General features: G+C 38.3%; 1 protein-coding gene across 1 annotated transcript; it reads left to right on the top strand.

The window, feature by feature from the left end:
* Positions 1-240: 240 nt before the first annotated feature.
* Positions 241-23,232, top strand: ptk7b (protein tyrosine kinase 7b). The gene is made up of 20 exons (XM_073873611.1): positions 241-563; positions 12,026-12,322; positions 12,589-12,691; positions 12,862-13,035; positions 13,971-14,108; positions 15,102-15,232; positions 15,447-15,713; positions 15,828-15,964; positions 16,048-16,183; positions 17,014-17,133; positions 17,272-17,421; positions 17,494-17,641; positions 17,814-17,941; positions 18,301-18,501; positions 18,662-18,817; positions 19,481-19,713; positions 20,011-20,091; positions 20,177-20,328; positions 20,484-20,662; positions 20,933-23,232. Exons 1-20 carry the CDS (start codon positions 476-478, stop codon positions 21,091-21,093), a joined length of 3,180 nt encoding a protein of 1,059 aa, XP_073729712.1. The 5' UTR covers positions 241-475; the 3' UTR covers positions 21,094-23,232.
* Positions 23,233-23,904: the final 672 nt, after the last annotated feature.

Raw genomic sequence — 23,904 nt, 5'->3', positions numbered from 1 at the left:
TTGAAACAGAGGTTTTAGTTTGATTAAAGTAGCTTCACAGAAATACATTTTAATTAAGAGGAAGACAGTAAAATGTTTAAACTTCATTTTTAACAAGATTCTGTACTTTATCAGTGTGTCAGATGCACAACAGATTTTAATTAAAACGAAAACAAACTGTACAATAAAAACCAAAAAAGGTGTGAAAAAATTCCGAGAAGATTTCCAGTACTACCACCGGGATGCAGCATTGGACTGCGCGAGGAAACCGGAAGCTACCGTCAGAGAGAGAGAGAGAGACCGGTGGATTTTATGACGGATCCGCGGAAGAGCGCGGGTCCGATCACATAGCTCGGATCACAGTACATGAACATGGATGAAACACACTTTACATAAACACTCATAGCTTTTCAGATTCGAGGTTGTTTTGTGTGTTGTTTAGCCGTGAATTTCGCGTCAGACCTGGACAGTTTACCTGCGCGCGCGTCCCGGAAACATGGACGGATCGCCGCGGCGCGACACGAGAACGAGGCGCGTAACCGCCAGGCTGAATGTGCTTTCACTCCTCATAATATTCACCGAAGGTAAGATTGCTTTGATGTGAGATTAACTTTACATGATCAAAGTGTGTCGTGTTGTTATGAAGCGAATCCAGGTGTAACGACAACAAGACTTTTATCTGATTTACCACAACAACAACTTTACTATAGTAACATTAACAACCCTGTAACCCATTTTACATCGTTTACTACTACTCATATGTTTACATTGACAGTAAGTTGAGTGTGTTTGTCTTTCAGTACAGTGTTGTTTATGTTGATAAACTGTTGATCTGATGATTGGAGTCATATTCAGACACTTAATATTCATTTTGTTATCTGTTTTACACTGCTTAACTTATACTACACAAGGGTAACTTAAGAGTTAAGTCTGAATATTCATAATCTGATGTTTTACATGACTAAACTCTGGGTTAATGGTCTTATTTGCATTGGCAACAGTTATAATTGTTTAAATACAGAGTGCCAGCATTTAAACATAAAAACCCTGATTAGATACAAGAATCTATTTCCCAGTTTTGGCCACATGAGAATTCAATCTGGTGTTGATGACGTGCAGCTCACACAAACATTGAAATATTTCCTCAGATGAAGATCTTTCTCATCATCGTCTCATGATCTTTATTTTCATTTTGAGCTTTAATATTAGGTTGAACCTTTATATTTGGATTGTGAGATGTCATGTCATGTTTAATCTAAATGTGAATGTGAGAGGTTTATTTGTTGTTGTAAAGTTAAAGGTGCTAAATAATGCATTGTAATAATCTGTTACATTGTTTTCTGATTTCTAAGTAGAAGGTTTGTGGCTTTATTAAGTGCAAAAATGATCCAGAGACAGTTTTTCATGTTCATTTACAACCCTAGGATTTGCCTTTAGAATTAAATGGTCTATATATATCCTGAATAGTAATGTTGAGCTCTGCTCTGACTAGTATATAGCATTTACTAGTATATAGCACTAACTTAACAGTCACAAGTTAGTTTTTAGCATTGTAACAACATTACTTAATTTAATGTTGTTGTGTACATCTCGACTATAAGTCACAGTTTGTGTTATGTTGAGATTGTTTTCCAGCTGTGTTTTTTATGCATGAGGTTTACATAAGAAGGAGGAGACAATCGTGTTTTAAATTGTGGAGTGTCCCTTTAACATTAAATTAAATTGACTAGTTCTTGGTTTGATTAGTTATGTTAATGAATAAATGGGTGTATTGATGTGTGGTTTATGTGTAAAGATGCTTTACGAGGCCTGTGGCGGATTGTGGGAGTTTTCTTCACACAGAGTCTCTAAGACCGTCAGGGCAGCGCTGATTTGCATCATTCATGACATTTTAAAATTCTGTATAGAAAAGTATCAGATCTATCATCGCTAACAAACAAGAAGAAAACAAAGATCAGGAATTAAACAAGGAAAAACTCCTTAGCTTTGTGTTGTTGGAAGAAAAGATGAACGATGATGCCATGTTGTTTATAATGGAGTGTCTTGTTGTCCGTATACTCCGTCCTTTAGTTTCTGTGTGCACTTACATTTATATTCATATCTGTGTGTGTTCATTGCATTCACTCTTGCTTATTTTTCTGCTTTCATATTAAAATCATTCTCATGTTGACCTCAGTACACATAAACATTGTCAGTTTTGACCTGAAGGCCGTCAGGAAACATTGAAATCATAGAGCAGACACACAGGATCTGAGCTCAGGGTTCTGTGTGTGTGTGTGTGTGTGTGTGTGTGTGTGTGTGTGTGTGTGTTTGTGTTTGTGTGATATAGTGGATGTGTTTGGAGGAAATCCTGCAGTTGTCAGTGAGTTGTTTGTCTCTCTGTACAGTCAGAAAGCTACATTGTTGTTTGTGAAGTTGTTGATGTTTTTTGGTTACTGAGCTCATTGATCTTTTCTACTGTTCTTACTCGCTGAAGCTCTAAACCAGGCTGAGATATTTTCCTGAAGAGTTTTCTGTGAGCTGTGTGATGATGATATTGAGCGTTTTCTTCTTCATGATCCTCACTTTATATCACTTCCTGGAAATGGGATTAACATGATGATCTGTATTTCTCTTATGGAAACAATGTGCTGACTGCTCTTCTCTGATTCATAAAGGTTTGATGTTTCTCATCCGAGCTTTAAGACAGTGTGTTTAATGAGCTGTTTCTGTCGTTCTAGTTTTATTCTACTCAGTGCACTAGTTTAGGTCTTCATAAGGTTTATAACCGTTATGGTTAAAGTCTCACTGTCTGGTTTCTGTCTTCAGACTCAGTCAACAGAGATGTATGTGTGGTTAGAAGTTTCTCTCAGACTGCTCAGTAATTGACTCGGCATGAATTCAGTGCTGTTGTTCTCCTTCAGACATCTCTGTCTGTCTACATGTTGCTCTGGTGATTGATATCAAATCACAGTGATTGTGTTTGTTTGAATGAATAATATGAATACTGAATTATATACTGTACATACATTTAAAACCTTCAGAAGTGTTTTTGGCTGGTGCTTACTGTGTGGTCATGTGATCGCATCCTGCTGAAAAAACTGATTTTTATTCACTTGCTTTTAATAATCAATGATTTTTGGTATTTCTTTTATGCATGTTGTATATGTTTAACATTAAACGCAGCTGGTGGCTGGTGAGGAGGCTGCGATCAGTTGCATCCATCACTTTTTGGGGGCCTTGTCGCAGGAGGAAAAAAGAAGTTTTTAATGAAAGCACCGTCATTCCGCAATAGATTTTTATCAACGTATAGAAACTGGAATGTACTCAACTCAATATTTCCCATCAGCTGTAGCTTTATCTGAGTCTGATGTCATATAGATCAGATCAGGACTCTACATTTACAAACCTCTCTCTGAAAATGAATCCTTGTGTTTTTCTAAAACAAACACACAACATTAAAGCGGTTAAAACTGTGTTGAATGTTGTGTGTTTGTTTTAAAAAAGCACAGTGGTCGGCTGTGGCTGTATAGACGCTGCTATAAATACATTTTGACTTCGACATGAGTGTGTTTGTAAATTCACTGTTTCTTTTTTCACTGGCTTTGCTGTTGGCCTGTTTTTGTTAATCAGACGGCGATTCATTTTCAGAGAGAGGTTTGTATATGTAGAGTCCTGATCTGATCTATACGACATCAGACTCAGATAAAGCTACAGCTGATGGGAAATATTGAGTTGAGTACATTCCCGTTTCTAAACGTTGATAAAAATCTATTGCCGAATGACGGTGTTTTCATTCTTTTTTCCTCTTGCGATAAGGCCTTCCAAAAGTGATGGATGTAAGTGATGGATTGCAGCCTCTTCACTAGCCATTAGCTGTGTTTGACTTCATGTGGCGCTAAACGTCTTAAAAGAATGATCATGCGACTTTTACGCACGTCAGGTGACCTGTAAATGCAAAAATAAATTAAACGGTTTTCATTTGTAGTGTTGTGTGATATTCATATTTCAGATTGTCTGATAAAACACCTTATGCGAGTGTGTATTAGTATTTCTGCTATATATAGTTTAGAGTTTTTGCAAAATGAATGCATTTCCATTGGGCATATTTTCAATACACAATTGCAGTTTACGCAATTTGAAGGAAAATGGCAAGGCAACTAGTGATTATGTTTTAAATGATTTTGTGAATGAGCTGTCTCACTATACATAGTACATACTGTACTGATAAGATGTTTATGTTGAATGCACATGTACAGTACCTGCTCATCTGATTTGTGTTATTTTGTGGTTGTGGTACTCAATTTTATTCATGCAGAATTGATCATGTGGTTGGCAGTGTCCACTTTTCAACATATTCAAGACCCAACTAAAAACGTATCTTTTCAATATTTATTTTGGATAATGTGGTTATGTTTGTCCTAATGTGTTTGTATTGTGTATGTGGATGTGTTAATGTATTGTATAATACTATGTGATGCAACCTTGAGCCATGGAAAGGCGCTATATAAATAAAACAACTTATTATTATTATGATTAAAAATGGATTGTTATTAATGTATAATCTGTATGTGAGCTTTAGACATACGTCCACGAATACAGAAACACTTCTCAGGCTCATTATGTGTAAGCTTATTAAGCCCATTTTCCCTTTTGAAATGGTAAACATACGGCGCTGCCCAGGAGATGTTTGTCATTTATTTATTACTTGAGTTCCCGAGGTTGGGAAATTCTTTTGCGACAGATGAATTCACTCAGGTGCATTTGAAATTGATGTGCTGTGGAGTTAAAGGACGGCCTCTTTCAGCGGGACACAATTCTCTCTTTAACACTTCAGCTGTGATTGACATACTAATAAACCGTTAAGAGGGCATTTTGTCAAGCGTCCAGTCGGCAGCTTAATCCCATGAATGAATGTCTTTCTCCAGCCGGATTAGAGAGGGAGGTGTAACGGGAACAGGGCTTGAGGGGGTTGAAGTAAAATTGTGTTTAACTCTCTCTTCACTTCACCCACCCACCTAACCAACCAGTCCAGGCACTCACTGCAATTCCCATGAGCCACTAGACAGTAGATGATTGTATGGTATTGACTTTGTTGGAGGTCTCTCTCTATACTGAACGCTTACTCGTGTACGTGTTACCAGTTTGAAAAACATATCGAGACGACTATGTAACTTTTCCTGGCTAATATGCAAGTTAATCAGCCGGTTTAACCTGTCTGACAGACAAACTCAACATAAACCATCTTAGAGTTTTCTTTGACATCACATTCAGTTCAGTATATAGAGGAGCGAGGATTTCTCCTGAGCTCTTATAACTTCACATGGTTAATAGATCAGAATTATTTACCTTTCTATTGATATTTCTGGGGGTTTACCGCTGTTCTCCACCATCTGCTAATGCTGTTGGAGATATTGGGCCAGATTTACTAAACGAGGCAAATTAGTCCAAAAAAGTCCAGATGGGAGTGGTAATATATGTCGGTTATTTAGTAAAACTAATTAAATAACCCAGACACAACAGCTGATTTCCATAGTGACCAACATAATCTACTAAGAGCAGCGAAAATAAACAGAGTGATCTACTAAAACACCTGATGAGCTTGAGTTCAGCACCACAGACATCACGGCTAACAAAGCCATAAGACACTGAAAAGAACTGGAGGACAAAAAGATTAAAGTTTACAAGACGTTTTGAAACACTTGCTATGTATGTTGATATCAGTGCTGTTAAAACTCAGTAATATAAATATAATATATAATACTGTTTTTACTTCTATTACGTGTATGCAGTGCAAATCTTTCTATTCAGGTTTAATGTCGTGTGTCTGTGAGATCCGTATCTTTACTGACATTGGATCTCATTCAATAAGCATGTGTACGCACAAATTTGTTCGTAAAATTTGTCGTTGTTTTAACTAACAAATCATGAATCAACAAAAACTTTTATACTACATTTTTTTTCAAATGTGTGCAAAAATGTAAAAACAACTTAGACCACACGTACGCAATAATCATGAACAAGGAAAAAATATATATAACACAGATTTATATTATAGCGTTCTTTTTTCTTGTTCATGATTATTGCGTACGTGTGGTCTAAGTTGTTCTTACGTTATTGCAAACGTTTAGAAAATATTTAAGTATAAAAGTTTTTGTTGATTCATGATTTCACGAACAAATACATGCGTAGTGCTTAGTGAATGAGACCTATTGTCTGTAATGATTACTGACATGAAGCATTCAGACGGGACTAAAATCACTGAGACGCTCTGATATAAATTGCTTTACCCCACCTCTCTATGTAAAACTAATCCCGTCTGAATAGTACTTTAACGCAACTTAACATAGTGATTGCTATCAGGATGTGAGGAGACAAGCATATACACCGCCTTTAAACGGCTCTTATATACTGAAGTTCTGAAATGTTAATTTAGGAGGAGAATGAATTAGTTAACATCACCGCTTCAGTCAGCACTTTTACATCTACACAAAAGAATCACAATGGCGTTGATGGATGTGTGGCTCACGGTTGATGATCTGTGATGGCCTGAATGCTTTGCTACTAAAATGTTCAGCAGTAGATTGTAGATGAATTCAGATCTGTACCTTTAAGAAAGCAGCTGTGATTAAAATGATGACAGAAACATACTCACTGGTTAAGTTACCTCAGGAGTTTTATTATTATGACACTGGTTTTCATTCTGACCTAGTTTTCTTCTCCTGTCGGAGATACTGCAGTACAGCGTTTCCACAGTAATGTGAACTGATGCTGTGATCTAAATATTCAATGACTGTCCATATCTTTTTTATTTGTTCAATTCTGATTCCTGCACTCATTGTGTGTGTGTCTGTGTGAGTTACGCATTACACAAACAGAAAGTGTTTTTTTCCATCAATCTTTATTTCTACAGTTTCTTGTGTGTTGTTTAGTGGCGCAGGTGTGTCATGGGGTCATGAGGTGACCCTCTGGTCTGGATTTGAGTGAGATTGTTTGGAGTAAAATGCATGTTTTGTATGTAAATCTCTGCACATGAGCAAATGTTGGCAGATGACCAATCACAATTCAGTCAGTAAATATAATGTTTAATATAATATAATATAATTTATAAAACGGCTAGTTCCAATCCTTGATTCTGAGGTGTGCTTTATTCACGATAAAACACTGCTATGACCGCTTCACCCGACGGTTCTACTTAATATCACTGCGCCCTTAGCAACACCCTTAGCAACACATAAACATATAATGAGACAAAGTCTGAGAACAGTTTGTTGTTTTTATTTGAGCTTTCATGTTGTTGTTCGCAGTCAGGGACTATTTTTTCTAGCGGAAAGAATGCTTTTATTGATTTAACTTCATGAAAGTTGCACTAATTTTTTTTACTTTAATATTGTGTGGTAACCGTTTTATAAAAGCAATAAGGTACTCGAGGCAAGTGCTGTATCATGAATAAGTACTCCGCTTCGCGTCATGCCTAACAATGTCCTTCAGCCGTTACTTATTCACGATACAGCACTTGCCTCGAGTACCTTATTGCTTACAAATAAAATCGTATTGATTTGGCTTAGTGAATGTACAATGAAAATCGTAGGAGTATGTAAAAGACAGACTTTATATCTAGTATCATAGTTTAATGAAACATTTACTAAAAAGAGCTGAATGTCAAAGACATTGTTGTGATTTGTGCTTGTGAACACTGACCTGAGAGTCCTGGAGCGTTTCAGAGACTTCGCAGGATTACTGAAGCGTAGCAGAGGCCCAAGATATCTGACACCTCACCGCTCCTCTGTCTTCACTCGTGTCTCGCTCTTTATTTCACTTTCTTGTTGTGTTACAATGATGTCTTTCAGCATGAGCGTGTGTGGCAGTCATCTCCTTCACAGAAGATCTTGATCAGACTAACAGTCTTCAATCTGTTGTGTGACTGCAGGGCTGTGTTTTGATCGTTGCGTGCGGTGGGTATAAACCCAGAGGTCCTTCATGTTTGCTGTATTGTATTGTATTGTATTGTGTGATTGTCTGTTGGGTTTTTTATTCATTGAAGTGGAATATTTGGTTCAGTGGTGTTCTAGAAAACATCTCTCCGCTTGTGTGTGTGCGCGTGTGCGTGTGTGTGTGCGTGTGTGTGTGTGTGTGTGTGTGTGTGTGTGTCATTGTCAGGCTTAGCTGAACAGATGGAGTGCAGAATCCTCAGTTCACAAAATATAAGCAGCATCTGTTTTTATGCATTTGAGTTTACGCCTGTACAGAATCCTCCTGTATTGTTGAACTGTGTTCTGCTATAAATTCTCTGTAGTGTACGCTCATTTCAAACCCTCATGTGAGAGAGTTCATTTTTACTTGTAGTCAGTATGTCGTGCACACATAAGTCAGTCTTTAAAAGTGCAGTGGTTTTGTCTGTCTGGATGGTTTATTGTTTGACAGAATGACAGAAATAAGATCTCATCTAATTGACCTTTCATCTTTACTCCGCTTGTTCTCATGGGACTGTGGGCATCTTCTCAGGTTACCATAGTAACGCCCTGACCCCAGTCACATGGATGATGAGAATCCACACCACATACTTCAGCATATACATTAGCATATATAAATATATATACTGTCTTATCTTATGTAAGGTTTTCTCATGCGTGAGGATGGTCTTGTTTAGCTCTTCTGTTTTCTCTTTGTCATTATTCAGTCCATTAGCTCCTGATGATGATGATGATGATGATGGGCTTTCGGCTCAGGGGTTGTCCGGTTGCAGGTCTACTTTAGTTTTCCCAGTAGATGTGAACGGATCGATACGTTCAGACCGGATGAACAACACATAGTGCTCTGAGACGGAGAGGAGCCAAAAAGCATTTAGTTTTTTTTCTCATGGCTGTGGTCAGATTTACCTCACATGCTCTGATATGGACAGAAATCTGCAGTAAACATCAATCGCTCACTGACTTTGTGATGTCATGACACATGAAATTCAAGTATAATTACTCATGAATGGGGAAGGAGAAACTCTCACTCGTATCAGATGACCCAGTGTGTGGGTGGGTGTGTGCGTGCGTGTGCGTGCGTGTGTACGTGTGTGTGCGTATGTGTGTGCGTTCGTGTGTGTGAGCGTGTGCGTGTGTGCGTGTATGTGCATGCGTGTGTGTGTGTGTGTGTGTGTGTGTGTGTGTGTGTGCGTGTATGTGCATGCGTGTGTGTGTGTGTGTGTGTTTGTATTAAACTACTGATGAGAGTAGCAGACAGATATGAGTGGTGCAGGTGTTTGGTGTACAATGCGCAGGCAAACATCCTTTTCTTTCACATCTATTCTTCAGCTGTAGTTTTTTCTCTGTAAGCTTCATATCATTCAAATAAAGACCCAAACCATCAACAGAAGATCGTCTGGTTCTTCAATCTTTACTTTAGATAAACACAGTAATGTGTAGGGATGAGAGAGATCATCAGATGATTGTTCAGCAGATCTCTGGTCATCACCTCGCTCACGCTCTTTGTGTTGATGGCAGTAGATGAGGAGATGTTTCTCATTCAAACATTCTCAACATTTTTCTGCAGTGAACATTAACTCAGGTTTACACAGTCTACAGTTACAGTCAATAGAAAGAGTTTGTAATGTTCAACTCTCTCTCTCTCTCTCTCTCTCTCTCTCTCTCTCTAACCCTTTTTGATCAAACAAAAACAGTTATCACACTTTCTACATCATTCCCTTTCAGTTTCAGTTAAATAATCAGACACACCTGGATTTGTCGGTTTGTCCAATAATGGCAGACAGGAAACAAGTAGCTGGCTGGAGTTCAGGAAGTAGTGCAGCTGGGCATAAAGCCTATTACCTTTAATCGAAGTCAACGGATTGCGAGAAACTAGCCCGTATTTTGTGTAGTGCTGCCTCACGATTGGTCGCAACTGATCGTTTGCAGAATAAAAGTTTTTGTTTACATAATATATATGTGTGTGTACTGTGTATAATAATTATGTATAAATACACACACACACACATGTATAATTTTAAGAAAAAAATATATTTATATAATATAAATGATATAGCCTATAAATATGTGTATATACACATTCAAATGTTTCTTAATTATACGTGTGTGCGCGTGTGTGTGTGTTTATACATCATTATTATACACAGTACACCCACAAATATTATGTAAACAAAAACTTTTATTCTGCAAATGATTAGTCTCGACTAATCGTGAGGCAGCATCAGTCTATGAGGCGTCTACGTATGGTGGCCACGGCCAATGGCAATCAATGGCATTTTTAAAACACAAAAATAACTTTTCAAACCCTAAAGAAACTCGATCATGTTTGGACTGCGAAATTTAAAAAATAGCAAAATATTTAAAAAATAGTTTTCCACGTTTTGTAAAAAGTGGGATATGAGGAGGTTACAGCGAAGCCTCGGTCCCTGAATTAACTTTAATTGTTTGAGCACAACCCCTTATCAGGTTAGTTAGGTTTTAATCCTATCTGTCTCCCTGGAGTTATTTTAATGGTTGTTTTGGTTTCCATGATGATTGACGCATCAAGCTTGTCACCTGAATGTGCACGCTTTCCATACTGGCCAAAACACATTGTTTCTTTTTCATTACAAATATTCTTATTGGTAGAGATAAATATTACAAACATTAACTTACAAACGGTTTATGCTCTATAGTTTGTACTTTAATTTGTTTTAGTAAAACATTTTTATAACCAGGCACCTCAGCTCCACTTAATGTTCCACCTCTTTGCCCATTTTTGGTTATCTGTGAGTGACGCACAGTGACACGCTGCAACGATGGTGATGATTGGCTCCGCCCACTTTGGGCTTTAAAAATCAGACACTCTGTCTATTGTTTTATACAGTCAATGGTGCAACCTAGTGTATCAGATTAAAATGCTTTTATCTTAAGAAGATTGAAAAGAAAACATCTATTCTTGCTATTAAGATGTCTCTGTGCTCATAATGGTGTCTGTGTGTTAGATCCTCACTGTTTATGATTACAGTCTTCTTTATAATGTACAGAATGAACAGTAGGGTCTTTATGCCTCTGTTTGTCAAGGGCCCGTGGCATTCAGCCATAATGGATCATAACAGCAAGTGTACCCAGGCCCCCAGTGTAGTAATGTGAGAATTTGGGTGGCCCTCTTGACTCTCTCTCTCTCTCTCTCTCTATCTCTCTCTATCTCTATCTCTCTATCTCTCTATCTCTCTATCTGAATTTACTGAAATTCCTTTAATGCTTGAAAAGCTTTTAGCAGCCTCTCATCATTTTCTTCTGCTGTTACTGTATGAATAAGCGGTCTCGACACGGGTGTCACTCGTAACAATAGCAGCCTAATTTGCTCAGACAGATGAAGTGCATGTGAATGATGAATGTCTTTATGCTTTACACACAACTGTTTGATCTCATCAGTCGGATAACACATTACACAGTCATTATAGAAGAAAAGTTTCTTTCAACCTGATCGTCTTGTTGTTAAGTTCTGAGATGTGAGGAGGAAGACTGGAAACCTGAAGCTTTGTATTTTATATGTAGAAGAAATATTTTTGAAGCTTGTATGTAAGTAATGTTGTTTGCATGAAATAAATACTTGGATTTAAAACTGCTTCCTCTCATTTGATCATTTTCCATTGAAACTTCATGAGTGCAAACCAATAGATCAGATTTATTTACAACAATGAAATTGTTCCTAGCCATGTGTAAAACAACAACATAACAGATTTGATATGAACATGTGATTCGAGCAGATAATTATGTTTAGTGCTGTTTATGTTGATGAAATAAATGAAGTCATCTCTTCTGGATGTTGATTGGTCAGTAATGCAGCGCTTCATTCATGATAAAATACTCAATATTGTAACGTAATTAAACATGTATTAACAGCTCCTTACTGTACTGTGGTGTATATTAACTAGTTGCTCAAAAGTACCCTTTTGTTTGATTTATTACAGGTATTTATCACTTTCAATCTTCTGCTGTAGTCTCATGGTTACACACTTGTTTTAGTATAATCAATGACAATGACATCTAAAGAAACACACAAATAACAAGTGTCTGTCTGTCTGTCTGTCTGTCTGTCTGTCTGTCAGTGATTTGTTCACAGGTTTCATCATTGCAGTTCTCTAAAGAGCCCGTGTCTCAGGATGCTCTTCACGGTCGCAGTGCTATCTTGCGTTGTGAGGTCAGCGAGCCCACAAGCGTTCAGTATTCATGGATTCAGGACGGACGGCCCGTACAGGACTCTGATCGACGCTTTCAGGAGGGCAGTAATCTCAAGTTCACAGCGGTTGATCGTCACTTGGACGCAGGCAGTTTTCAGTGCGTGGCTTTCAGCAGCATCACTGGAGACACGGCGACCTCCTCGAATGCATCCTTCAATATTAAATGTGAGATTGTACAGAACTGGATTGTGAGGTTCACAGAGAGTTTTCTGAGCCTCATTTTTATGTACCAAACACAAACACTTACCCATGATTCCTCTGGGCTCTCAACACTCAGATAATGTCATGTGACCCAGTGTAGCGACCTCTGACCTTGATAAATCTCTGTGTTTGCTGTTCTTTACACAGTTTGTCTTATAGAGACGATCAAATGATGATTATAGACTGTCAGTAGAAGGTTGTAATTGTTTTGTTGTTGTTGTTGTTTTTAGGGTTGGAGAGAGGGCCGGTCACTATGAATGAGCCCGCCTCAGAGGCGGAGATAGAGGAGGCTGAACGAATCGTATTGCAGTGTCACATTGATGGACATCCACGGTGAGCTGAACACTTCATCTCTTCACACACATTACATATCAACAGTGAATGATGATGATGATGATGACACTGCTTAGACTCAAGTGTTTATCAGGAATACAGTAAATATTACTTTGGTAGAGGTAAATTATAGTGTGAAGATGATGTTCTCTCTGTGTTCCTCTCTTCAGCCCCAGCAGTAAATGGTTCAAAGATTCAGTTCAGCTGTCTGCAAAAGATCGAATCCTCACACTCAGTGAGCTCAGCCCAGAGGATTCTGGGATATATTACTGCTGTGCTCGTAACGCTGCAGGTCAAGTCTGCAGTAATCACAACATCACGCTTAATATCATCGATAAGACTCTCACTAAATGGGTATACATGCGTGTGCGCGCTTGTTTCTATATTAGTGAGGTCATCTCATAGAGTTTCATTGATTTTTATATCAGACTAATAATATTTTCTGCATCCCTTAATCCCCATTCACACAGTGTGTTGAGTGGATGATTTACACGTCACGTGTCTTTATGAGATGGGTGTTAATGCCTCCACAGATTTTAGAAAATCACAGTCAGTGTGAATAACTCAGAATCCAACAATTCCCAGACACATTTTTCCGTCTCTACTGTATGTTGTGAAAAGCTTTACAGAAACCTCTGCCTGACATTTGATTTAAAGAGGAAGATGATTTGGTCACGGCTGTCATGATATTTTACTGTCAGTGAGGACAGCTGTAGAGATGTGCAGATGGATGTGTTTTTGCAATGTTTGTGTGTCAGTTTATATCGTGTGTGTGTGTGACCGCAGCTGTGTTTTCACATGTTTGTCACACAGAAGAGAGTGTAAGCTGACACTTCAGTCCGTCTTCCCATCAGCCACCTGTCCTGCTCTCACACACACACCCTCACACATATACGCGCACACACACACACACACACACACACACCATCACACATCTGCGCACACACACACACACACACACACACACACACACACACACACACACACACACACACACACACACATGTAGACTGAATGAAAGCTCTGATGTGGAATTAAGAGATCAGACAAAGCACGCCTAAAAATTACACCTGAGATCCAGACTGAAGAATCCTCACGCTTCACTTTAAACATGCAGACAGATAAATATAAATATATCTGTCTCTCTGTTGTGCATTCATCAAATTCTTCTGAAGGTTATTGTGTGTGTGTGTGTGTGTGTGTGTGTGTGTGTGTGTGTGTGTGTGTGTGTGTGTGTGTGTGTGTGTGTGTGTGTGTGTGTGTGTTTAGATAAGACTCTTCCTCGTGTGGTCGTGGCTCCAGAGGATCAGGTGGTCTTGAAGAATGAAGATGCTGTGTTTCATTGTCAGTTTAAAGCAAAGCCAGCGCTTGTGATCGAGTGGATTCATAACTCTGAACCTGTTGTGAATAAATCACGGTGAGATGAGATCAGACACTGAATTCTGTCCTTTTATATCTTTACATCTCACTGAAGCACACAATCTGAGTAGTTTTATTATCATTTCAGTCGTATTGAAGTAAAACATGTTTCATACAGGACACAAGACACAGTAATGACCTAAACTCATTACATTACATTACAAATGTTCTTGAAGAGCTGTACAATGCACTGCAAATAATGACTTTCTTCGTATTTTTGTCTTGTTTTCGGTACAAATATCTAAATATTCTTAAATTAAGATGTATTTTCTTGATGAGCAAAATTATTTAAATTTTTTTGCAAGCAATAAAATCTGCCAATGGGGTAAGAAGATTTTTCAAAAGAAGTTCTTCTTACCTCATTCGCAGATTTGTTTGCTTGTTTTAAGCACAAATTCACTTAAATATTTCAAGTTTTTTGTCTAAAATCTGAAGTTATTTTCTTAAGTCATTTTGCTGATCAAGAAAATAAATCTTCATTTAAATATTTGTAATGAAAATAAGACAAAAATACTAAGTAGGAAAGTCATTTTTTGCAGTGTGAACCTGGTCTTATAGACGGTTTCAGCAGTAACAACATAAACAAGCGGCTTTTGTGGTCAACACGTAACTCTGCTAAAAAATAAATAACAACAAAGTTCTTTAAACGTTATTTATGTATATAACAAGGAAAATAAACAACACGAAGATTACCTAGGAAACCAAAACAGTTGTTATTTTTGACGAGGTATTTTTTCAAGAGTTCAGTTTAGCAACTAGTCAAAGCATTTAAAAAACTGAAACCGGAAGTAAAGTTCGGACCAGACGTGTCACCGCACGTGCTTCCAATGAAACCGATTGTTCAGTGTGTGACGATGCTTATATGTAAATCTATTTTTCCAGAGTGATTTAAGGATTAAAAGATATTTCACTTAAGACTTGAAACATCACACACACACACACACACACACACACACAAACATTATTGACACAGTCGTCATGTTTTCAACAGGATTGTGGTTTACTCTAACGGCACACTACACATCTCTCAGGTGAAGCAGCGTAACACAGGTGTGTATAAATGTCTCGCTCGATATGGAGACAACAAACATGTGCATGTGGATGCTACGCTTAAAATCTCAGGTGAGAGAACACACAAAAACACACACTTCACACCTACACACACACACAAGCACACACAGATCCCACGTGTCCCAGCTAGTTTAAGCTGCTATCTGTGTAGATGAACGGGTTTGTTTCAGGTCACACTAGTTGCTGGTTTTTGCTGTGTGATGTGCTGTTCCCAGAGCAGTTGATGCATGTGATGTTGTTGTGTTTGTTTTGTGTTTCTCTGTAGAGATTGAAGACATGGGTGCGCGCATGTCTCGGGTTTTCTCCAATAACAATAGAGAGACGGTGAGTTGTGATCCGCCGTTGGGTCTCCCTGAACCGGAGGTTTGGTGGGAGCGTGCAGGTGTCCGTGTCCCGTCTGTGGGACGAGTGTATCAGCGGGGTAGAGATCTGAACTTTAACCCCACAGACAGATCAGACACAGACGTGTACACGTGTGTCGCCCGAAACAAAGCCGGACAGAGACAACAAGAGCTGGAGGTGATCGTAGCCAGTGAGTAAAACATCTTCAACGTACATTTAATTCAAATGATTTATACCTGTTAGTTAATAGCACATATAACCAGTGACCAGTAATCTCATTAGTTTGTGTGTGTGTGTGTTTCAGCCGCTCCAGAATGGCTGGTTAAACCTCAGGACACACATATAGAGGAAGGTCAGGTGGGATATCTGCACTGCCTCGCTCAGAGCTCACCTGATCCTCGAGTCACATGGTACCGCAAAAGTGTTCCCATCACTGAGGAGGTGAGTGGGCTTGAGATTATTTTTGTTAGATGTTTAGTTTGCGTCTCATTGAGGTTGTTGTGTGTGTGTGTGTGTGTGTGCAGGTCTCTCACTTTAAGCTTTTCTCTAACGGGACTCTGATGATCAACAGCGCTGATGTGAATGATGCTCAGATCTACAGCTGCGAGTCTAAGAGCGAAGGCGGCTCTCTCACCGGACACGCTCGTGTTTTTATACTGGGTGAGGATTTAGTCCTCTTTTTGTTTTTTAAAATATTGTCAATTTTATAGCCGAAAATAAAAAATAAATTCCCCCAGGTGTTCTGCCTTAGTCATCATACATTAAAATGGTATAGTTTGAAACTGAATTTGTTGGCAAATATGGATGAAAGAAGAGCAGTTCACAGAAGGTCTTTCCAAGATGCGTGCCAGAGATGACATTTTTCTTCTTTTTTTCACCTTTTGGCTGTAATTTTCAAGTATTATATTCATATTGCAATAAAATATAGAAATTTTGATTAATTTCTGAATCATTCTTGTTAGACACAAAATAAACTTCAGTTTGTAAAACGTTTTCTCTTTATTTATCCACCGATAACATCCGCTCCAAAACAACAACCGGCTTTCCGCCCGGGCTTCATAATAAGAGTCACCTTTTAGCTTCCGTAAAGGTCATGTGAAATAATAAACAATTAAACTAAATAAACACAATTTTAATGTCTTAAACTTAACAATTCTTGTTACAAATGATTTCAATAAAGTGAAAAGGTGTTACAGTATTCTATACGAAGAACTGATTTATGCAGAAAATCATTCAAACTTTAAAAAAGAAAAGTTGATCATGTGCTTTCTGTTGTTAGTGTTTTTGAATAAGTCAGTGTGTTGTGAATGAAATGTGTATTTGTTTTCTGAATGAGAATTGTTTCAGTGTTTTGTTGGTCTGAGTGAGTTTTGACAAACATTCATGCTGCTAGTGCAGACTGTGAGAAGAGTTTTGAAAATGTGCTTTCAGTATTGAACAATGCTTGTTAGCAACTGAAATAAACTGTAATTATGTGATGTCTCTTTTAGAGAAGTTAAAGTTCACCCCCACCCCACAGCGGTCACAGTGCCTACAGCTCGACCGGGAGAACAGCATCAGCTGCATCGCACAGGGACGAGAGACACCGACAATACTGTGGAGCAGAGCAGGTGAGAGACTGAGAGGTTTGAGTTTGATGTTGTGTAGTAACACAAACAGGTGTAAAAATGTGTGTGTGAATAAAACAAAGATGATTAATAAAAACTCTGTGTAAGATTTTTTAAATGTCTGTCTGTCTCTCTCTGCAGACGGTCGTGCTCTTCCTCCTCGTGTTCATCAGCTGAATGGAGTTCTTCATTTCTCTAAAGTGACTCGAGCTGATGGAGGAAATTACACATGTGTCGCCTTTAATAGTGTACAGGGAGAAATCCGAGCTCATATAAACCTGACTGTAGGAGGTGAGAGAGAGAGAGAGAGATCTGAAGGTGTGTAGTGTTGTTGTTGTTGTTGATGTTGTTTGTTGTGTTCAGTTCATATAGAGTTTACATTGATGCCCGAGCAGACTACAGTATATCAGGGTCACACAGCCGTGTTTCACTGTCAAGCATCAGGTGATCCGTCACCGTTCATCCAGTGGAAACTGAAGGACAAACTGCTACACAACACTCCTGACAGCAGGTCATCATCACACCGTCATATTATGATCAGATCAGATGAAAAATGCTTTTATTAGTCCATTTAAACTTTCAGCTACTGGTTAGTTTCAGTTAACGTTTAGTGTGTTGATCAGTACAGGATTGAACCCATGACCCGTTGTTGTTGTTGTTCTGCTGCTCACCATCTCTTTCAGGTTTCAGAAGATGCCCAATGGTTCTCTGGTCATCAGTGATGTCACTTCAGATGACACAGGCGTGTACACGTGTATCGCTGGAAACAGCTGCAACATCAGAGACACAACAGCACAACTCTATGTTGTGGGTGAGTTTCACAAACACACATGTTTATAAACCCCTTTCATTTTATTCTTTAAAAATAGGCCATGACTTAAAAAGTTTACTTCATGATTTATTAATTCAGTTTAGTGTCATTAAGCCCCTCCCTCGCTCAGTGAATTATGGGTAATATCATCTGTTAGAGTCGTCTCTCCTCACACTTATGAATACTATTTTATGATGCAGCATCATTCTGTATCACTTCTGAAGTTCACTGCCGTCAGCCTTCACTTAAAGCTTTATTATCTTAGTAGAAGAATAGTTTATTCTCTTTACCGTAGTAAAATCCCTGTAGCCGTACATGAGAGATCAGATGCTCATCATCTGTGTTTCTTCTGTCCTCAGAGAAGCCCATTCACCCTCGTGATGAAGATGAAGATAAGAGTCAGTTTAAGATGTTTCAGACCATCGCTCTGTCTGTGGCTGTAGCTGTAGCTTACATCATCATCGTGTTGGGTCTCATGTTTTACTGCAAACAGAGACGAAAAGCCAAACGCCTACAGAAGGACCACACTGCTGAAGAGCCTGAGATGGAGTGTCTTAATGGTGCGTGCGTGCGTGCGTGCGTGTGTGTGTGTGTGTGTGTGTGTGTGTGTGTGTGTGTGTGTGTGTGTGTGTGTGTACATGAATGTTGAAGATAAAGGTTAGGGTTAGTGTTGGTGTATTGTATGTGTTCTGATGTATGTTTGTGTTTTTATTACTGCAGGTGGCGCTCTTCATCACAACGGTCAGTCATCAGCAGAGATTCAGGAGGAAATCCCTTTAACTAACTTCTCAACTACAACAACTAATGAGAAACAAACTAACCTGACAGATCAACTGGAGTTTCCCAGAACCCAACTGCAGATCATCACCGCTCTGGGTAAAACATCACTACTGTCATTATCATGTTTTCATATATTTATCATATATTTGTTTTTTATATTTATGTGCGTTTATACTCTGAGAGGTTTCATCAGGTTTATAATCTTCTGCTGTTAATGCACTCAGTCTCTGGTCATTTTTATGGTCATTTCATCCATCAGCTTAGTTTTAGCAGTGTTAAATCTGTGAGAGAGATCTCTCTTTGCATTGTTGTTTACTCACTGATTTATTTAACTATGTATGTACTATTATTTCTTAATTGTCTATGTATTGACTAATACTTTGGCAATACTTTACTGTAAGTCATGCCAATAAAGTCTATTTGATTTTGAATTTAAATGTGCGATAGATAGAGAGAGATAGCGTGCATAGAGTTTGTTTCTCCAGGATTCTGCTGCTGTTTAAATGATGACAACAGACTGCTGCCACCTGCTGGTAGATGATGAAAGTGATTTACTCTCACACATCTGCTCATGCAGTTTAGTTTTTGCTGTGTGTTGAAGTACAACATTTTGGCCAAGGTGCAGGCGTCACCACAGTCGGCTTTAGTCTTTAATGTCAGTTTGGTGTCATTCATGGCCTTTACAAGAAAAAGTGAGCGATCTAATCCCCCGTCAGTCTGATGACCCGCGTGACGTATCTTATATAACTCTGTGTGCAGGTAAAGGTGTGTTTGGTGAGGTGTTTTTGGCTAAAGCGAAGGCCATTGAGGAGGATGAGGAGGAGTCGGTGGTGGTTGTGAAGAGTTTAGAGAATGGAGAGGAGTCGGTCCGGTCAGAGTTCAGACGAGAGATGGAGATGTTCAGTAGACTTCATCACGCTCATATCGTCCGGCTGCTGGGAATCTGCAGAGACTCAGAACCTCATTACATGATACTGGAATATGTGGATCTGGTACATCATCATCATCATCAATGAGCAACATTATGCCCTCATATTTATATAGACATAATCTATGAACGATCATTCATTTGTGATATAGGGCTAATACATTTATGACAAATATATACTGTATGAATCTTTAAAGGAAATACTCAGACGAGTCTTAATGTCAGTCCTAAACTAAAACAGCTGAAAAGAACTTGACAGATGTTAAAAGATGCTTAACTAAGGCCTAGGCCATAATGTCTGAATGTTTCAGTATTATTACTCTTCATTAACATTGAGTGATTTGTATCTTATCTTTCTCAGGGAGATCTTAAACAGTTTCTCTGGATCTCCAAAAGCAATGCTGCCAAACCGAAATCACATCCCATCAGCACTAAGACTAAAGTAAGTTCACTTTCATCTATTCAAAGCAAACTCTTTCTTAAAGGAAGTGTCTATTGGTCTCAGTGTTTATTTTGTCTCGCTGCAGGTGTCTATCTGTACCCAGGTGGCTCATGGGATGGAGTATTTATCAAAGCAGCGTTTCGTGCACAAAGACCTGGCGGCCCGAAACTGTTTAATCAGCGCACAGAGACGCGTGAAAGTTTCGGCTCTTAGTCTCAGTCAAGATGTCTATAACGGGTACATAAACTCATTTTTTCTTGTGTCATTGATTCAAACATTGATCAACACTGTATTGAACCAGAATCAGAACGATCTGCTATATATGAAGTATTCTTCTTTTGCTCTTTATCTTCTCATCTCTCTTTCTCTCTCATCACGTGTTTGTGTTTCAGTGAATACTATCACTACAGACAGTCTTTGATTCCTCTGCGTTGGCTCCCAGCTGAGTCTGTCTTTAAAAATGACTTCTCCACAAAGTCTGATGTTTGGGCATTTGGTGTCCTCATGTGGGAGGTTTTTAGTCTGGGTGAGCTGCCGTACCCCTCACTTAATGATGACAATGTGATGGAAGGTGAGCAAAGTCCTGATGTCATATCGCATGTCCAATGTCATACCACCCAGCTGATCATGTGATATCACCTATCTGATGTCATATGTATGTTAATGTCAATGAGTTTATCATCCATTGTAAAGTTTCTCTTGGTTGCATTCTCATGTATAATGTCTCAGTCTTGTGGCTGTATATTAAATCTTCATTGCTTCTGTTGTTTGATTTCATAGCCTGACTGTAATCTCTTTAAGGTTCAGTATAAATATCAGTTCTGTCCTCTGTCTGTTTCAGGTCTTCAGTCTGGAAAACTGAATCTGTCTCCTCCAGAGAACTGTCCCGCCGCAATCAGCAGTCTGATGGGTCGCTGTTGGGCATCCAGCCCTAAAGAGCGACCCAGTTTCAGCGAGATCGCCCGGACTCTGGCACGTTTACCCACAGATACTAAACTTTAAAGGATCAAACTGTTAGTTCAGCACAGATTTCTATGATTCAAACCACTCGTCAATGATGCGAGAGAGACTCCTGCACATTTCAGACACTAGAGACTTTTGTCATGTTCATGACCGTGAGTGTGTGCGGCAGGTAAATATCACACACACACACACACACACACACACACACACACACACACACACACACACTTGGATCCAGAGAGCCTTAATTATGGCACAAATCTTCTGTCCGTGAAACCTCAGGGACCGCTGGAGTCTTCGATTTAAACTTCTGTCAGCGCAGGACAATCTCCAATCTTTCAGGGGTACAAACACAAACCATGCATGTTTGTTGGTCAGAATGTGTGTAATGTTTTTGACAGCCGATCATCTGTATTAAAGGTGGTGTTTGTAAAATTTAGCGACATCTAGTGGTGAGATTGCAAATTGCAACCAACAGCTCACCCCTGAATTTCAAAACACATACTAAAAAGTTCTTTTAAAGGTTACACAATGCACCTTTAAATAACAGTTGATGTTTAGTACCCATGCAGCTCAATGTGACAGAGACGAGCAATCTAAAGTTTAACAAAATATCACACCACAAGTGAAGGTCAGAAACTGAAATCAGCAAGGTCAAAAACCTTTAAACTCGTCTGTTTGTTAGGAAACAATGAAACTTCAGCAGTCAGAAAGCTTCCTTAGTGGAAAATAATGATGAAATAATGATGCTATAATCCAATTCATCTTTACTGTACGCTGCCGAGTAATGTGTGTGTGTATGTGTCAGATATAGAGATGAAACGGTAGGAACATTTTACTTCACGGTTATCAATATTATCATGGTTTTATGAACAATTTCTGAAATGTAAAACAAAGTACAGATGCAAACCAAATGTAAAATTGATTTTACATGTAAGTGCACTTTTTTAACATAAACATCAAATAAATAACATGAACATGAATCATGGCACATTTGAAGATAAATGTTCATCTAGTCCAGATAAATCAGATTGTCATATAAACACAAATCATCGAGTCATCTGTCTGTGTATGTTTTGAGAAATCAGGTGAACTTTATGACCCAGGAGTAAAACTGCACAACACCTGCGCTCATAGAAGAAACAAACAGAGCTTTAAACTCATTACATCACATCATTGAATGGAAAATAAAGAGAAAAGATGGATCTGTCTAAAGAAATATTAACTAAAAGACATGTGTCAGTACAACTAGATTTCACTAAATATAAACATTTATTGGATTTAAATTGAGTCAGTGAAGCTGACTGTCATCACAAACACATGAGAGCAGACGTGAATGAATGTGTTTGTCTGGCGTTATTGCTTAAATTGGTTGATGCTGGAAAGATGTTTTCAAGCTGGCACAGTTAAACGGTAATTAAAAAATGATGCAGCATTACTAACCGATGGACATTTTTATTACGATTAACCATTAAACCGGTAATCGTTTCATCTCTAGTCAGATATAAAATAACTTATCAGGGTTGTTTCTGAGGAAATTTACATTGAGGTGCTGATATTATTGTAATAAATAAATATGCAATGCCTTAAATTGCAAACATTCCTAAGCCATAAATAATAATCATTTATTATCCCTCTTTCTATTTTAATTGATAAAAATACATTTATTTCTACACATTTAGTAGTAGTTTTGCCTGTTGTAGAGATTCCACATCTGTTGTCGACTGTTACGTGTAAATGTGTAATGATTTGTATATATAGTAGTTGGGATGAAGTGTATGTATGTATGTATGGAGGTTGTTGTTTATCATGAAAGGGCCCAGTGTTTGTTTATAATAAACACACGCATGACTTCACCAGGCAGGTGTATTAAATCATATAATCGGTCAATGCTGACGTTTTCTTCAAGTGCCTGGAAAATGAAGGAATTATTTGCTGTTTTTTTACAGTATGTTTTTAATGCAGTTGCCTCCTGTGTTTAAGACGCCTTTTCTAAAAATCTTGTGTTTTTGTTCTTCTTATTTTTCTATTTCAGTACAAAAACACTGTATGTTGATATTTGTTTTGTGTTTTTTAAACACTTGTTACCTGAATGGTTTTGTATTTTGCTTTAGTAAAGGTCACAGTAATCCAGATATGCTGTATGCTGCTCTTATTAAACATTCGTGTTTTTAACAGCCTCGTTGTATTTCAGTAAATTGTTTGTTTAGTGCTGCTGGATGAAATCTGATGTATTTAAAGGATCACTATGAGATTATGAGAACAGATGATACCAAGAGACTTTAAAGCATTTAGTGTATGATTGCCACCTTCATGAAATATAGCATTTACTTGATACTTTCTGGTACTGTGGCTTACCAGGAAAGGTATGTTGTTGATGTTTTATTAATGTTGAACTATACAAGCCCAGCAGATGGCACTGTGTGCAAGTCAAAAACTCCATCAATCCAGAAAAGTGTTTAATATTGGGCTATATGGATTTATGGTGATTACGTTGATCATTCAATCCAAACTATAAAGTGATTATTCTGCTAATATTGTGTTTCCATACTTGATCCTCTACACTTGAGTACAATGAGATTTAAACATAACAATACATCAGACAGGCCATACATGGAGCTGTGCACTACAGACACTCATCGTGACTTCAGCTTCTTTTGCCATTCAAATAACCTGTCATCACTTCAACATCACATGATCATCACATCTCTCTCTTTCTCTCTCTCTCTCTCTCTCTCTCTCTCTCTCTCTCTCTCTCTCTCTCTCTCTCTCTCTCTCTCTGTGTCCTCTATTAGGTTCAGCAATAAAACTTCATTCTATTTGGATCATTTAAACGTAATGAGGTCTTGA

This window comes from Misgurnus anguillicaudatus, chromosome 11, assembly GCF_027580225.2.
Source record: "Misgurnus anguillicaudatus chromosome 11, ASM2758022v2, whole genome shotgun sequence".
Classification (NCBI taxonomy): Eukaryota; Metazoa; Chordata; class Actinopteri; order Cypriniformes; family Cobitidae; genus Misgurnus; species Misgurnus anguillicaudatus.
This window is presented reverse-complemented; position numbering and strand designations above follow the sequence as displayed.